The sequence below is a fragment of the Suncus etruscus genome, chromosome 3 (assembly GCF_024139225.1).
Source record: "Suncus etruscus isolate mSunEtr1 chromosome 3, mSunEtr1.pri.cur, whole genome shotgun sequence".
Lineage (NCBI taxonomy): Eukaryota > Metazoa > Chordata > Mammalia > Eulipotyphla > Soricidae > Suncus > Suncus etruscus.
The window spans coordinates 147,380,992-147,398,954 of NC_064850.1; the positions used below are offsets into that span (position 1 = coordinate 147,380,992).

General features: G+C 35.3%; 1 protein-coding gene across 1 annotated transcript in view; it reads right to left on the reverse strand.

The window, feature by feature from the left end:
• MYOM1 (myomesin 1) overlaps positions 1-17,963 on the reverse strand; it is a 166,946-nt gene that overhangs the window by 30,590 nt on the left and 118,393 nt on the right. Inside the window, exons 21-25 of the mRNA XM_049770911.1 lie at positions 15,713-15,827; positions 11,163-11,319; positions 7,779-7,885; positions 7,459-7,503; positions 1,538-1,674 (exon numbers count right to left, since the gene is read on the reverse strand). Coding sequence (XP_049626868.1) covers positions 1,538-1,674; positions 7,459-7,503; positions 7,779-7,885; positions 11,163-11,319; positions 15,713-15,827 — 561 coding nt within the window. The remainder of the gene's footprint in view (positions 1-1,537; positions 1,675-7,458; positions 7,504-7,778; positions 7,886-11,162; positions 11,320-15,712; positions 15,828-17,963) is intronic.

Here is a 17,963-nt window from a genome sequence, read left to right on the forward strand (position 1 = left end):
AATAAAGGAACTTGCAGGGGGTTAGAAGAAAAGAAGAAATGAGAAACCAACTAGCAATACATCTAACTGGTGAGCAATTAAGATACTGGCATCTTTTCTTGACCATTTACTTGTTTTCAGCTATTGAGAAGGTGTTTTTGTTTATATTAAATATAACAGGAAATTAATTATGGAGGCAAACAAAAGTATATATTTTAGTGTTGGTTAACTAACCTTTTTCCTAAAGTATCTGTCCTATTTTTTCAGGCTTTTTCTAAAGTATCTGTCATATTGACATAAGTGAAATGGCTCATTCTATTACTTATACAAGAAACCTAATAATACATATACATACATACATATGATGGTGGGGAGGATAGATAAATGTTTATTAACTTATTTACATAGAACTCCAGTATAAAATCAATTTGATTTCATCCCTATGGTGTAGCATTACCAGTAAGTTATTTTACTTTCTTATAAATACTCATTGTAAACAGTCTTAAATTGTATTTTTAAGATTGGAATTTCTTTTATAATGGATTAGTCAAAAGTCCAAGAAAATATCAAGTTATAATTGTCTTTGCAAATTACTTTATTTATTTCATATTATACAAATGTTTTTTAGCAGCTGGAGTGGTAAAACAGTGTGTAGGGTATTTGCTTTGCATGTAGCCAGCCTGGATTTGATCCGTGGAAACCCAAATAGTGCTCTGAGCACTGCCTGGAGTAATTCCTGAGTGTAGAGCGAGGAGTAACCACTGAGCATTGTTGGGTGTGGCCCAAAACAAAAAAAAAATTCTTTTTATTGGAGACAGTTGAGTTGGTATTTTAATCACTCAGGAAGGAAATTGATTAATTTTGTTATGATTAGAAGAATATTATATAAAAACCAGAGTGTTATATATAAAAAGGTATAAACCACATATACATCAAAGTTGGCTTTTGTCAGAAAATATCATGTGTTTTAATGTGCATCTTTAAAGAGACGTTGAATTGTTTAAGCCAGAAAAGCAGTGCATTTATTAAGTTTTTTTCCCTGCATATTTGAAACCAATGGAATGCCAGAGACTATTTTCTCCTGATTCATCAAATCAGGTCCCTGCTAAAGTTTATTTCCAAAATGAATATATAAGTTCACTTTTCCTGCGTTTTTGGGAACTACTGGAATAAGTGAGTAACAGTGGTCATTTTCTCCTGGTCTTTAAATCAGGTTCTTTCTTGGGTTTCTGATGCAAATATGTACTAATTCTTCTGACTTCTCAAGAAAAAAAGCACTGTCTGTTTGGGTCTTTATATTTTTATAATATGCTTAAGAAAGTTTGGTTTATGGCTGCTTTCTTGGAAAAACTGTTATTAGTGTCCCTTTTGTTCTTGCAAGTCTTCCAGTCTGGTATGATATAATCAGTTTATACTTTTCCCCACATTTTTCCATGTGGAAATAATTTAAATTTCCCCACCATGTGTCCAGTGGTTTTTATAACAACCTATCCGTTATGGCTACTCCAGTGTATTAAACAACTGATACACTTAGAAATTTAAAAAGTACAGAACTTACCGGCCCTTCAAAGATTTCTTGGTCATTAAATACATAGTTGACTTTGGCATTGCTGGACAGCTTCTCAGCCTGCATCCAAAACCGTACCTGGCCTTTCTCCAAAATTTCAACTGCCAACTCTGATTTTGCTGGGACAGCTATGAAAAACAGAGAAAGAAATCACTATTATATTGGTAAATTATTTTGGCACAACTTTTTCCAACAAGTGAAAAACACTCAATAGAAATGACCACGTAAAACTTGGCAGTGAGAAAACATGGTAGGAAAGTATTATATTGAGGGTCAAGAGATTTGAATCTGGGTTCTATTCTTGTCACTTTGGGAAAGTCATTCAGTTTCTCCAAGTCACAGAAGTCTTTACTGGAAAAATGAGGAAAAGTCAGAGGCACTGCAACTAAAGTAGGAAACACCTCTGCCAAGTGTGTGAACACTGCAACCCAATGTGAAACCCCTGTAAGAACACAAGAAAGTATACTTGTGCCCCTAATCATTGCAACAACATAGACAACAATTGAACTGAATGTCCTAAATGGACAACACATTCCCAGCCCAATATCCTATGGTATTAATTGATTCAAAGTATTTTGGGAAGGAGTCATATTTTGTTTTTTAACTATTTCACTCACTTCAGAGATTTTTTTTTTGGGGGGGGCCACACCCGTTGACGCTCAGGGGTTACTCCTGGCTATGCTCTCAGAAGTCGTTCCTGGCTTGGGGAACCATATGGGATGCCGAGGATTGAAACGCGGTCTGTCCTAGGCTAGCGCTAGCAAGGCAGACAGACACCTTACCTCTAGCAACACCGTGCCGGCCCCCACTTCAGAGATTTTTAAAATGTTATAAGACGCTGGAGTGATAGCACAGAAGAGAGAGCACTGGTCTTGCATGTAGTTGACCTGATCCCAGAATCCCCTATGCTTGCTGACCTGAGTTTGATCTTCAGCATCCCATATAGTCCTCTGATCACAGCCAGGAGTAATTCCTGTGTGCAGAGTCAGGAGTATTCCCTGATAATTACTGGGTGTGGTCCTAACTCCCCAAAATAAATGAACAAACACTTCCTCAAAGAAGAAATACAAATGGCTGAAAGGCACAAGAAAAAACGCTTCACATCATCAGAGAGATATAAATCAAAACAACAACTGGCACATATCACAAAAAACAAGAACAATTAGTGTTGGTGGAGATGTGGGGTAAAAGGAACTCTCATTCACTGCTCGTGGGAATGGAAAACAGTATGAAGATTCCTCAAAGAACTGGAAATTGAGCTCCCATAAGATCCAGTTATACCACTTTAGGGATATGCCCTAGACAAAAACACAATACAAAAATGCCTTCTGCACACCTATATTCATTGCAGCGCCATTTACAATCGCCAGAATCTGAAAATAACCCAGATGCCCGACAATAGATGAGTGGCTAAAGAAACTGTGGAACAAATACACAAAGTAATACTATGCAGCCATCATGAAAAATGAAGTCATGAAATGTTCCTATACAATAATAAACATGGAAACGATTACGTTGAGTGAAATAAGTCAGAGGGAGAGAGATAGGCACAGAATAGTTTCACTCATTTGTGGGATTTAAGAAAAATAAAAGACATTATGGTAATAATACCCAAAAACAATAGAGATAAAAACTGGAGGGACTGGACCGCTATATGAAGCTTACCTCAAAGAGTGGTGAGTGCATTTAGAGAAATAACACTAACAACTATTCTGACAATGGTAGTGAGTGAGAAAAATAGATTGCCTGTCTCGAAATACAGGCAGAGGATGGGAGAGGAGGAAATTGGGGGCATTAGTGGTGGGAAGGTTGCACTAGTGAAGGGGGGGGGTTCTTTATTATAACTGAAACCCAATTACAAACATGTTTGTAATTAAATAAAGATATTATAAAATAAATGTTTTAAAATAGTCACTTAAATAATTTATTTTTATTATATATTCAAAATAAGTCAGCTTGCCATTTACATTTTATCACCTAGTGATCAACATTCATTTAACATCTTAGACCAATCAAAAATCTCAGAGGCAAATAATGGAGTCACAATCCAGAAACTACATCGAAGTACAGCATGGCCATTCTCACATAGAAAGTAAAGGAACTGCCTCTACCAACATTCATGTTTTTAAAAATAAAAACCCTGCTAGGACCCTGCTAGGAGCAATGAGATAGGACTAGCCTGACATCACTGCTAGATATAACCCCAAACAAAAACAAGAGCATCATTTTGTTTAAAAGAAATTTTCCATGTCTATGATTTCCATATATTTTCCATACTTATTTCTTGTTAAATATGAATAACTCATAAAATTATTTTCTATTATTCTATGTAGATACATGTATTATATATAATTAGCTTAAAAACAAGTTCTATTTAAAAATTCAAAATGTTTATCAGTTTTTTTACTATAAGTCAATAATGAAACCACTACTTAGTCAAGTTTCTTTCCTTATCTTGAAATTGAAAACTGATTTGAAGTTTGTCATTTGGCAAACTTTTTTTTATTATTTAGTAAATATTATTTTTAGTTATTAGAAATGGGAAACAAAAAGCAAAATAAAATGTTTATTTGGTTTTATAGGAAGATATATGGTAAGCATAAAATAATCTAAAAGGAATTAAGAATCTAAAGATAATGTACTGACATTCTACTTCTCTTACTCATTAACATTGTCATGATAGATGTCAGTGTAGTTATTTCTCTAACTGCACTCACAACTCTTAGTGACCTGTCTTGAATGTAGGTAGGGGGAGGCAGGGAGGGAGATGGAAGCATTGGTGGTGGGAATGTTGCACTGGCGAAGGGGGGTGTTCTTTTTATGACTGACCCCAACTACAATCATGTTTGTAATTGTGATACTTAATTAAAGATATTATTAAAAAAAAGAAAGTAAAGGAAATTAACATCTCTGATATATACTTGTGTTAATTAAGTCATTTGTGTCTGAGTGAAATTTGAAGCACTAGTTGACAACTCTCAAAATTAGATTCTGAATCTTTTATAACTTGGAAATGTTCTCTACAAGGTCTTAACTTCTAGCTGTGGAGCTATCTATCAGAGGTGGTTTCAAGACATGCTTTGTGTCAGTGCAAATTGTTTTCAAGTTTAGAAAGTTTAGGCTTCTTTTAGAATAAACCATAATTCTTTTCTTTTGATCCCATCTCAAAATTTTAACACATGCTACATTTTAAATTATAAGCATCCCAAGCTTGCACCAAATGTTCATTTTTCATATAGTCCTAAAGTAATCTTTTTTAATCATTAGAGGATATTTTCCTTTCACTGTTGTGTTTCATTGTAGAGTTGTGCTACAGCATTGCTCCAATGCAGAAGGAAAGGAGACAAACACCATCACCTAAGGAGTACACTCAGGTTGGAAGAATATGAACTCCGAAGTCATACCATGCTCTGAACATTATTTCCTCCTGCCTGTTGTTAACCCACTTGCTGATAGAGATATTGTTTGTATTACAGGTCACCATAACATCATAATACATTAAATATAGAATGCATTAGACATTATAAATGATGACCAGTGCTCAATAAAGATAAATTTTCTTATTTTTCCTACTTTTGCTGATGATAAATTGAATCCCAGGAAAAGTAATAATATTTCTGGGTATCCAGGTAGCAAAGCTAAATATGATTTGTTAAGGAAGACTTGTGTAAGTTTTCCAAGGGTTTAACTCAAGAATATTTCATCACACAGTTTTTTTGAATTTAATAATAGAAAGATTGATTATATTTGTCTCAGTTTTGCTTCATTTTGTTTGCTTTTACTTTGTTCTTTTTTTTTTTTGGTTTTGGGTTTTGGTTTTTGGATAACACCTGGCAGCACTCAGGGCTTACTCCTGGCAGGCTTGGGAAACCATATGGGATGCCGAGATTCAAACCACCGACCTTCTGCATGAAGGCAAATACCTTACCGCCATGCTCTCTCTCCGGTCCCGCTTTTTTTTTTTTAATAAATTATTTAAACACTGTGGTTACAAAATTGTTCATACTTAAGTTTCAGTAATAGATTGTCACATACTTTCTTATTGTCTCTAACCAAAATTACAGGAGAGAGTAACAGATTTTTTGTTTGTTTTTGATTTTGCCTTTTGGTCCACACCTGATAGTGCTCAGGCATTATTCCTGGCTCTTTGCTCAGAAATTAATCCTGGTGGTGCTCAGAGACAATATGGGATGCCAGAGATGGAACCTGGGTTGACAACGTGCAAGACAAGTGTTGTACTATGGCTCTGGCCCCTGGAGACGGTCAGAGATTTACCCATAAAGGTAAATTCATTTTCCATTAAGAGATTTCTAACTCCCTTACCCTCTCCCTCACCCTACAACCACTGCTTCCCTTCACAAGCTTGGCTGTGATGCTTGCACATTTATGTGATGCTTTCCATGATCACACTTAGACACGGTTTCCATAGAGGTTTCAACTCCTTTAGTTGATGTGCTTCTACACCTAGAATTCATAGTTTGCATTTTGCATTAGCATACCTGCTCTGCTGTGCTGCTTTATGAAATAAAGTTTGTTTTAAAAATGTTACAGATGAGACCATAAGTTATCGTTACTTGACTATGTAAGTATGAAAGCATTCCTTGGGAATTCAAGAAGAGTCTGGCCATTGGTTCTGGAGCAGTACGTTTGTTTAATGTACTGTTAAAAATAAGCTTTGTGGTAGGTGGCGCTGGAGGTAAGGTGTCTGCCTTGCAAGCGCTAGCCAAGGAAGGACCGCGGTTCGATCCCCCGGTGTCCCATATGGTCCCCCCAAGCCAGGGGCGATTTCTGAGCACATAGCCAGGAGTAACCCCTGAGCGTCAAATGGGTGTGGCCCAAAAACCAAAAAAAAAAAAATAAGCTTTGTATATTAAAATCAGCTTTGTTTAAAAAAAAAAAGTGTTGGGAGTGTAACAGACTTGATAGAAAATTGCTCATCTACAGCTATAGAAAGTTTTGCTAACAGTTTGAGTCAGAATATAGCTTCTCGGTCCCTGAGTTAGTGAAGGATGAAGGAGTGAAAAACAGTTTTAGAGAGTAAAAGAGGGAAAAAAATCCAGAGTTAAAAATTAATGAGTATATACTATTAACTTTCTATTTTTTTCCTCAAAGAGGATTTAGCATTCTGAATAACCCACTATGTGGCCAATGAGAACCAGATTGTATCAGTTCAGTGGAACTTTCCGGGTGTCTTTTCAGACTTTCTCTTCTTTCACATAGCTCTTAGCTAAGAAATTTAATCATTTATATGGAAAGTGTTTTATTGAGTGGTTTAAAGGTTGTTCAGGGGACTATTTTTCTGATCAAGGCTTCTTTACCTTATTTTTAGGTGTTCAAAATAATATGATTAGTTTTAGATTATCTTTACTTAGGGGTATAATACTTATAAGTTCTAACATTAAATTGCTTAGGAAGGTATTACTTTTTTTTAAAAAAAAATAGGACAACATATATATACATATGTTCTTGTCTTTTTTTGTCTTTATATGTATATACTTATAATATACATATACATGTTCTTTTTTATCTTTTAACATACTTTTTATCTTTTAACATATTTTAGAATTTTAGATTTATGTATATATGAGAAAAACTCATTTAAATATTATTTAAAAACTCATTTAAATATTATTCTCATTTAAATATTATTCTTATGTATGATATTCCTTATGCAACAGAGCCTGAAATATATTTTCTGTGTAGTGTATTTCTCATTTCTTGAGAATAATGGCAAACAAACAAACAAAAAAAAAACCAGTATTTTCAGAAAGTACATCTGTAGCTAAGAATGTATATGTTCTATTGAATGTTTCTGAAGAGCATTTAAATTTCATCAGAGTTGTCATCTGACCTATTCCAGAAGTCATTACCTAGCAGGAATTCTAAATGGTGAGTGCATTATAAACACTTACTTGGGAACTTGTGCTCCTGGCTGAGAGCAAGTAAACGTTTCATTTCTGTAGGGAAAATAAAAAAACAATTAGGGCCAGAGATGTGGCTCAGAGAGAGTACTTGCCTTGCATGTATGAAGCTTTGGATTTAAGTCCTGACACTGTATCCCTCCCAAAAAAATAAAATTCAAATAAAATAAATAAGTAAATTTAAAAACTTTTAAAAAAGAATAGAAGAACAATTATGCTATACTACTTATATGAGAGTCACCTGATCTTGGAGAATCATTGAGGAAAGAGAAACAGTATTAAATTTGTAATTTAACTGGTTTTGAACTTACCTTCCTCATCTATTAAGTAGCTTGATGCTATTCCATCAGTATCTGTTACATCACAGGAGTAAATGCCCAAGTCTTCTGTACTGAGGTCTTTAAAGGTCATTTTTGTCCTTCAGAACAAAACACTTTTATAAAAATAAGACACTCATGTCTATAGCCTGCAGCCCACCTTCCTTGGGTCTTTGCATGAGCTTTCCCCTTCATAAGGAGTACTCATTCCTATTCCCCTTCTTGATCTTAACCCTATCATTGTTGTGACTTACAGGAAGACATTTCTGACATCTTCCCAGGGGTGATGAAATCTGAGGGAATTTATAGTATAAATCCTCCATGGTCAAACTATGTGGCAGATCAATACATATCCAGCATAAAGATACTTGGTTTATCAGCTTTTGCTGAAGATCTGAAAATTGTCTTCACAGAGCACAGTCAACTGTTGCTAAGTGGTTAATGAGTATATACTATGAGTATGTAAGTGTATGGGTGTCTCTCTGTCACCACCTGCATTTTCCCTCTCACCTATAATTTTAGCATTTCATCCTGTAGCGCTATTGTCTTTTTCACTATACACATTTTGCTCTCCCTCATAAAATAATCATTAGTGCTTTAGGAATAGGTCCATTTCATTTATTATTGTATCTTCTCATTCCTAGTACCTTGTCTGGCAAAAAATTTGTAATTACTATATATATTTTTGGAATGAATAAATAAATGGTCAGTGGTCTAGTTTATGGTATAAAGTTGGTAAATAACATGGTGATAAATATTGCTAGTCACTAAGATCAACCACATCCTTAGGTGTTTGTTACATGAACAAGGTAGAAAAAAAATTCAGTTTGTTTTTTTCTTGAGCTAAATTTATATTTTGCTTTAAGGACTTTTAGAATCTCGTGACATTAAAATGTCCTAGTCATATGTAATATTTCCTTGTCATTCACCAAAAAGTCAATATTTATTTTACTTCTTCAATATATTGGTCAGAAAAGTTAAGCATATTTTGCTTTACCAAATACAATCCAATTGGTTGGCTTTATTAAACACATAAGCCTTGATAAAAAAGCAAAACAAAGTGAAAAAGTTCTCAATCCTGGAGCAGAAATGAAAGCAAAAGAGTATAAAATAATCCCCTTTCCTATCTTCATTTTTATTTTTATTTTATTTTTATTTTTTATTTTTTATTTTTTGTTTTTGTTTTTTTTGGGGGGGGCACACCAGGTGGCACTCAGGGGTTACTCCTGGCTCTGTACTCAGAAATTGCTCCTGGCTTACGGGACAATATGGGATGCCGAGGATCCAACCAGAGTCTATCCTGGGTCAGTCGTGTGTGAGGCAAATGCCCTACAGCTGTGCTACCACTCTAACCCCTCTATCTCCATTTTTTTCTTTCTTTCTAAAGAGGGAGAGAGAAAGAAAGGAATGACAGGGAGAGGGAGAAGGGGAAGAAGAAAGAGGGAGGGAGAAAGAGAGAGGAAGAGAGGAATGGGGGGGGGAGGGAGAGGGAGAGAGAGAAAGGGAGAGGAAGAGAGGTAAAGGAGAGAGAGAAAGGAGTAAGAAGGAGAGAGAGAGGGAGGAGAAAGGGAGGTAGAGCTCTATCTCCATATTTATTTATTTATTTATTTATTTATTTATTTATTTATTTATTTATTTATTTATTTATTTTGGTTTTTTGGGCCACACTCTGTAACGTCAGGGGTTACCCCTGGCTATGTGCTCAGAAGTCGCTCCTGGCTTTGGGGACCATATGGAACGCCGGGGGATCGAACCGTGGTCTGTCCTAGGCTAGCGCTGCTAAGACAGACACCTTACCTCTAGCGCCACCACGCCGGCCCCTCTATCTCCATTTTTAATAGAAAAAAGAAATCCAAAACCCATCAAAGTTAAAAGCTGCCCTCAGGCCACTCAGCGGGAACTAAAAAGAGAACTAGGGCTGAAGCAATAACTCAAAGGGATGAATGCTTGTAAAGATTGTAGGAGGCCTGGCTGGGTTCTGATCTCAGACATGGTACTTCATAGACTCCAAATAATACCAGCAGAGACACACACACACACACACACACACACACACACACACACACAGCATACACCAATCACCAAAGGAAGAAGAAAGAAATACAAATGGAGTACCTCTAACCCATGCAATCCAGAGAGAGAGAAAGTGAGTTTTTTTTTGGGGGGGGACAGTGGTACACCAGACCACCAGATATAGTTCTTTCTAGTGCCTTCTTGGGGGGGGGCACCCAGTAGTGCTCAGTGGTTACTTGTGATTCTGGAATCACTCCTGGCAGTGTTTTGGGGGCCATACGGGATGCTGGGGATCAAACCTGGGTCAGCTGCGTACAATGTAAGTGCCCTTACCAGCTGTACTATCTCTTTGGCCCCCTTTTTCCAATGTTTTATTCTTTCCATTATATTATTGTTATAGTGAAACAGAAAAAAAATGTTCCTAACTCCTTTAATTATCCATATCTTTCTTAAATAAGGAAGTAGCAAAATCTCCCCTGCCCCTTAGAAGTCTTCCTCGTCATTACTTCTACGGTTTCAAATTCGTATAGAATAATGATAACTGTCTTTGAAATTTCTGTTAAACAAAACTTTCCTTTTTTTCTGGTTACCTTTGGAGGTGGTCAAGGGTAAGCCAACTCCTGGCTTAGTGCTTGGTATACTATGTGATGCTAGGGACCAAACCTGGGTTTCTGCATTGAAAGCTGTCCCTCCAGCCAGCAGAGCTATTTCTCTAGCCACCACCAAGCTTTTCTATTATCTTAAGTGACATAATATATAGGAAAGCACTTTATCATTGATTTGTTTGGTTTTTGTTCTACTCTCAGTGGTGGTCAAGGAACTATGCAGTAGCAGGGATTAAATCCAGTTTCCTGGGCCCGGAGAGATAGCACAGTGGCGTTTGCCTTGCAAGCAGCCGATCCAGGACCAAAGGTGGTTGGTTCGAATCCCGGTGTCCCATATGGTCCCCCGTGCCTGCCAGGAGCTGTTTCTGAGCAGATAGCCAGGAGTAACCCCTGAGCACCGCTGGGTGTGGCCCCCCCCCAAAAAAAATCCAGTTTCCTGCAAACACTGCTGCCTTTTGAGCCACTTCCCAGATGTCTCTGAAAAAGACCTTTAAATACATAATTTAGGACACAATTTGTAAAGATGATCAATTTTAGAGATTTGTATTGGTTATTCTTATTATATTCCGTACCATAGTATAATAATATAATATTACATACAATATATAACTTATATATTATATTCCTTTATATTACCAGATATAACATTTGTTAATTTCATTTTCTATATCAGTTTATTTAAAATGAAAGTAAAAAACTTAACTTCCTTCTCCTATCATAAAAAGAAACCCCTCCTTATTATGATCAAAACAGTTCTTACTTGTTGCCTTTGTTCTCAACTTCTAATCTTGGAGAGTCGTCAGTAGATATATAATCTTTGGACCAGACAAATTCAGAATTTGGAGCCATCTGATCACATTCATAGTTCAAGGAAATGACTCCATCATCATCGACATTGACAACAACCTCTTTGGTTCCTAGAAGATCAAAAATTAAATACTGACATTTTCTGGTAAAAAACAACCAAGAAAAGCTTACCTGAGGACCCTTTATTTAAGACGGAAGCAGAGCAATGAAATGGTACAAGAGAAAACCAAATTGATTCACTGAGGACTGAATTCTGCTCTGATTCAATTTTTATATGTTAACATGATTACATGAAAGAACCATGTTTTGTAAAGGCAATATCATGGGTAGTGTTGTTTGTCCAGTACTTAATAAAAATTGTTGATATGATTGGTGGCACAGTTATGATATTGGACTGATCACAATAATGGTGATAAGGCAGCCTGGGAAAAAATGATCCTCTTCAGGAGCCAATTTACATTTGTTTCAATAATATCCCTAGAGGAAGCTAAGAGATAAACAAATCAAAGGAAATTTGAAGGGAAAATAGCAGAGGGAATAAGAATAAGAATTACATGCTCAAAATCAATAAATTCTTTTTGAATGAGGAAATATTTTAAAATACTTCTGATGAACAAGCAAAATAAATCAACTTAAAGATGTTCCTCCAGAATAAAATAATAATAATTTATAAAGTACTGTTATTAAACTATATGGAAATTCAAATCAATATGAAATTCCAATCTTTTGAGAAGATTGGTACTAGACTAAAATATATAGATCAGTGATATATATTTATAATCCAGTGATATTTTGACTTCATTTTTGAGCTAAAATAAATTGTATTTGCATCTAATAGTCCAGTTCTAAGAGTCTGTACTGCATATAAAATGTTCGATTTAATGCTTAAACCAATTTGAAGAAAAATTATTTTCAAATTGACATTCATTCAATTGCCAGTCTAAATTTGATTGTTAAGGCAGGTTTAGTTTTGTATTATGTTTAAGCATTTATTAGGAAAAATAAACTTAATCTCAGCAGTATATATATTTACTTTTTAAATTACTTTTCATAGAACCTTAGAACATGAATTATTTTGTTCTGCCTCATATTTCTGTGTCTTTTTACAAATTGAGAAAAGAAAATAAAAGTGGATGGGACCCAGGGGCCAAGTGGTCTCAGGTGCATTGAGTGAAAAACTAAAGTCAGATATAAATATCCAAACCAAAGTCAATAGAATCAAGAAACACAAGCTATAACAAGTTAAACACAAAATGGACCTGTTACACTAATAGACCAGTGGCTAAGGGTGGATGTATGGGATGCATGCTGAGAACTATGGGAGGTCAACACTGGTGGTGGGAATGGCCCTAATTCGCTCTTACTATAAGCATGAATTACAACCATGAAAGACTTGAAACTTACAATGGTCTCAATAAAATTTTTTAAAAAATTATGAAAAATGATGAGAAATAAAAAAGCATAAAAAATCTTTCAATACATACTTCCCAAGTAATTTATGATGTTCAACACTTATTAGGAAAAAATCAACTTAATCGCAGATGTATATAGCATTACTTTTTAAAGAAAGCATACAAATATCTTTCAATACATACCTCCTGAGTGATTTATGGTAATTTGTCAATATTCTATTTTAAGAAACAAGCAGATTGGCCTGCAGTCCAATGTCTAATGATACTCGTCAAGGGGAAATAATTGTAAAGCTCCAGTTAGAGGAAGTCCACAGAAAATGAGTATCCTCAGATAGTGAATAGTCCATGAGAATCTTGGTTCTTAGTCTGCTAATTCATCAAATTTTATGCTATTAATCTTAGCTTGTATGCTTCAATGATAAACTTTCAAAAAGTAGTATTAATTTTTTTGTGTAATATTTTGATATTTTTGAGGGGTTTACACTTGGCGGCGCTGAGGGTTACTCTTGGCTCATGAAAAAATGCTCCACATCACTAATCATCAGGGAAATGCAAATCAAAACAACTATGAGGTACCACCTCACACCACAGAGAGTGGTACACATCACAAAGAATGAGAACAAGCAGTGCTGGCAGGGATGTGGAGAGAAAGGAACTCTTATACACTGCTGGTGGGAATGCCATCTAGTCCAACCTTATGAAAAGCAATATGGAGATTCCTCCAAAAACTAGAAATTGAGCTCCCATACGATCCAGCTATACCACTCCTAGGGATATACCCTAGCTACACAAAAATACAATACAAAAATCCCTTCTTCACACCTATATTCATTGCCACACTATTTACAATAGCCAGACTCTGGAAACAACCAAGATGCCCTTCAACAGATGAATGGCTAAAAAAACTGTGGTATATATACACAATGGAATATTATGCAGCCATCAGGAAAGATGAAGTCATGAAATTTTCCTATACATGGATGTACATGGAATCTTTTATGCTGATTGAAATAAGTCAGAGGGAGAGAGATAGGAAGAAAGAAAGACAGACAGAAAGAAAGAAGAAAGGGAGAAAGAAAGAAGAAAGAAAGAAGAAAGGAGAAAGAAGAAAGAAAGAAGAAAAGAAAGAAGAAAGAAAGAAAGAAAGAAAGAAAGAAAGAAAGAAAGAAAGAAAGAAAAAAGAAGAAAGAAGAAAGAAAGAAAGAAAGAAAGAAAAGAAAGAAAAGAAAGAAAGAAGAAGGAAGGAAGGAAGGAAGGAAGGAAGGAAGGAAGGAAGGAAGGAAGAAGGAAGGAAGGAAGGAAGGAAGGAAGGAGGAAGGAAGGAAGGAAGGAAGGAAGGAAAAGAAAGAAGAAAGAAAAAAGTGGTGGTGCAGCAGTAAGGCATTTGCCTTGCATGCAGCTAACCACAGAATGACTTCAGGTGCCTTATTCCAAATCCATGAAGTAAACCTCACCCAGGAGTTTGTCAATAGATTAATAATGGTGGCTTTGTTAATGTCATGAGATTATAGCTTCTCATGACACTTCTAAGACTATAGCTGAATACACAAAGAAATGGGTTTAAGGATTTTCTTTTTAGTCATTCCAATTTAGAGTATACTGTTTACAGGGTACTTTTAACTTTCCAGTGACTAGAGTAAGAGGGTAGGATTATTATAATCTTGTTCTTATAAGGTAGATTCTACAGTTGGGTTCTTTTGCATGTCTATTATGCACCTTTTATTTCCACAAATGACATATCTGATTTCTAGAGAAATATGTGCCCTGGAGTCATCAGCATTTCTTGGAATTTATGTTCTCTCTTCTGTAACTTCGAAAAAGGAAGTTTCACAAGATGTGGGAATTTTTCTAGACATGCCTATCACACTTGCTGAATCCAGATCAGAGGGTAGGTAAAGAGTTGTTAAAATCAGGCTATGAAGTAACTGAGTGAAAGGAAAAGGTATGTTCTCAAAAGGTGCATATAAGTGATCTGTTTTTTCAGAAGATTAAATGAGAGCAGAGTTTTTTGTTTACATTTCTTTTCACCACAAAATAATATTGCATATGTGTCAGTTATTTTCTATTTGAAAATAAAGTGAAAGTTAGGATAAGAATAAACAAAACAAATAAATGATTAATACTTTTAAAACCCTTTTTCATTTCTAGGGTTTTCTCCTATGCATATTTTATGAAGAGAAATGTATAACTCTGAAAAGTGATAGAGAGTAAGTAACAAAATTAATGCAATAAGATATTCTGAAGCTATTTACTCAGTGACAATGTAAACTTTGTTTTCATAACAAAAGGAAGATTGTCTTCTCTATTTTGTACATAGAAAGGACTTCATAGATCATTCAGTGAAGGCGGCTGTTAGCTTAACCCAAGAATCAGCTAAATCTGGCATGTTGCCTCCTTTTATATGGACTGAAAGCCAAGAATAGCTTTTCTACATTTAAGTATTTGAAATAAATCTAAAGATTAGTATTTCATAATGTGAAAATATATACAATTTAAGTTTTATAGTATATAATATGATATAATTCATATAAAACAAGCCTTTTGGAACAGCTATACACATCAATTTATACATATATGATGGCATTTGTGTCATAGCGAGTTGAGTACATGTGATGGGGGCTTTTAGGTCTATTTAGCACTGTAAAATTGAAAATACTGACCATCTGGGCTTTCGCAGAAAATGCTTGTTGACCTCTGGTATAACTTAATAGTCACTGTTACTTGAATACTACTTTTATTCAGTACTATTCCTACGAATTGTATTGTTCCATCTTGCCTAAGGACTGGCATTTTGTGGGATATAATGGCCACAAAATAACAGGAATAACATTTCAGGAATGTGTGCTTAACATAATTGGTTCAGGAATCTGACCAAGGACCTCTGTTTCTTAGGAATGAACCACAATAGTCTCCAGGCCACTTCAAATTCCACACACCTGTCCTGAAGTATGTACTACACAGTAAATGACATCATGTCTGAAGATCACACTTATTAATTCTTCATATTGCACAGATTGATGCTTTTGAAAATTAGGAAAAGCATAGTAAGTTGGATTGGTATCTATAAATAGGAGTCAAAGGACAGGCCTACCTGGACGGGTTTCTGCTACAACAGGGCCAGCAAGGTCTGAGGGCTTCCCAACACCTGCCTGGTTTATGGCTCGAACTCGAAATACATAGTTTACACCCTCCTTGAGGTTTTGCACCTGAAAGAAGTGGATAGAGAAGGATAGGTCATTTAAACAGTAGTGCTTTTCTCTGTAGTGATAATTTAAGTTATACAGAATATAGGGGTCCAGGACTTGCTGTCTTGGTCAGACTGTGTTAAAGACTAAGCTTGTGCCTTCAGCTTTAGACTTTCTTTGTCCAGAACCAAGTAGATGAAGTATTTCTTTTTTTTTTTTTTGGTTTTTCGGGCCACACCCGTTGATGCTCAGGGGTTACTCCTGGCTAAGCGCTCAGAAATTGCCCCTGGCTTGGGGGGACCATATGGGTGGCTGGGGGATCGAACCACGGTCCCTCCTTGGCTAGCGCTTGCAAGGCAGACACCTTACCTCTAGCGCCACCTCGCCAGCTCCAGATGAGGTATTTCTAACTCTTGATTCTATCTCTTTTTTTAGGTTATTTGTTCTTATTAGAATGAGAAACAAGGAGGACTAGAGCAATAACACAAAGGGTAAGTAGGGGTGTGCGTTTTATGGCTGAAACCCATAAACATGTTTGAATATGGTGCTTAAATAAAATTTTTCTATAATAATAAACACTCTAGGGGCCGGAAAGATGGTATGGAGGTAAAGCATTTGCCTTGCATGCAGAAGGATAGTGGTTCAAATCCCAGCATCTCATATAGTCCCTTGAGCCTGCCAGGAGTGATTTCTGAGTGCATAGCCAGAAGTAACCCCTGAGAACTGCCAGGTGTGACCCCAAAATAAAAAAATAATATATAAATAAATAAAAATAAACACTCTAGGTCTAAAAATAAATTTAATTTATCCTTTGGGCAATAGTAAGCAAACAAACAAAGGGTAGGGTATTTGCCTTGCATGCAGTTGACCTGGATTTAGTCCCTGGCATTCTATATAGACCCCCGAGACTGCCAGATGTGATTTCTGAGCCCAGAGCCCAGAGTAACCCCTGATATCACCAATATAGTCCATAAACCAAAAAAAAAAAGAGAGAGAGAAACAAGAGTTTGAAATATATATATATACATAAGTATAAAATATACATGTATACATATGGACATAAACATGTATATCTCAGTCCTTGATACATATCAACTCTCACCTTATATATGTATGCATATGTATGTATGTCTATACATAGATAGGTGCTCCTGTGAGCAATTTTTATTTTTTTAAGGCACGTGCTTTAAAAACTCAACCACTTTATTCTTTGGTGGAAAAAAAACATTTTCTTTTTTTTTTTTTAAACCCAAACATTTTCATCATAAAACACTTTTATTTTATTTTTCTCCCCAAAGAATAGGTAGATTGTCTTATATAAAGCATATGCTTTAAATAATATACAAAGTGTTCATAGGATTTAAATATTCTGCAATTTTCTCTAATTTTTTGAGACAGTCCATACATAATTTCAGTTAAAATTATAGGCAAAAAAGGGCAATTACAAACGTGAATAAAGCCTTTTTCCAACTAATTCAAAAATCTATTATAGTACAATTTCAGATACATTACAAATGCATCCCAGAACCCTGGTGCAGATTCAAAAATGTAAAAGGTTGAAAAAATACCAAGTTAAAACCTTGAAATAAAAAAAAGCAATATCTAAATCTGTAGAATTAACTAAGAAATTTCCCATTAAATAGACAAGGTTCTTACAGGCTATGAATTTTAGTAATCTGAATAACAACAATGGTTTCAAATTCTTCATCTTTATAGTTCTAATATGCATATGTGCTCTTGATGAACACATATTACATGCATTGAGCTAATGAGAGTGAGTTGTGAAAATCATTTACAATATGTTTTTCCCCAATTTAAGAAACAATCATCTTATTTGTTTTGGGGGTACACTGGTAGTGCTCAGGAGGCTTAATAGTGGTTCTGGGATTTGAATCATTATCATGGTTGTAGCTTCATACCAGAAAAGTACCTTAACCTCTATACTACCTCTTCAACTCCTAATATGCTGGATTTTTAAATTGCATATGCAATGTCCAGATCAAACCAAGGTCAGTCAAATGCAAGGCAAGCAACTTAACCCTTATATTAACTCACTGGATTCCATATTTTAGAAGTATTTTATCACACAGAGAGCACAAACATGTGTTCTTAAGGATATGAATATTTAAAATACTATTAAGATTAAATAAAACTGAA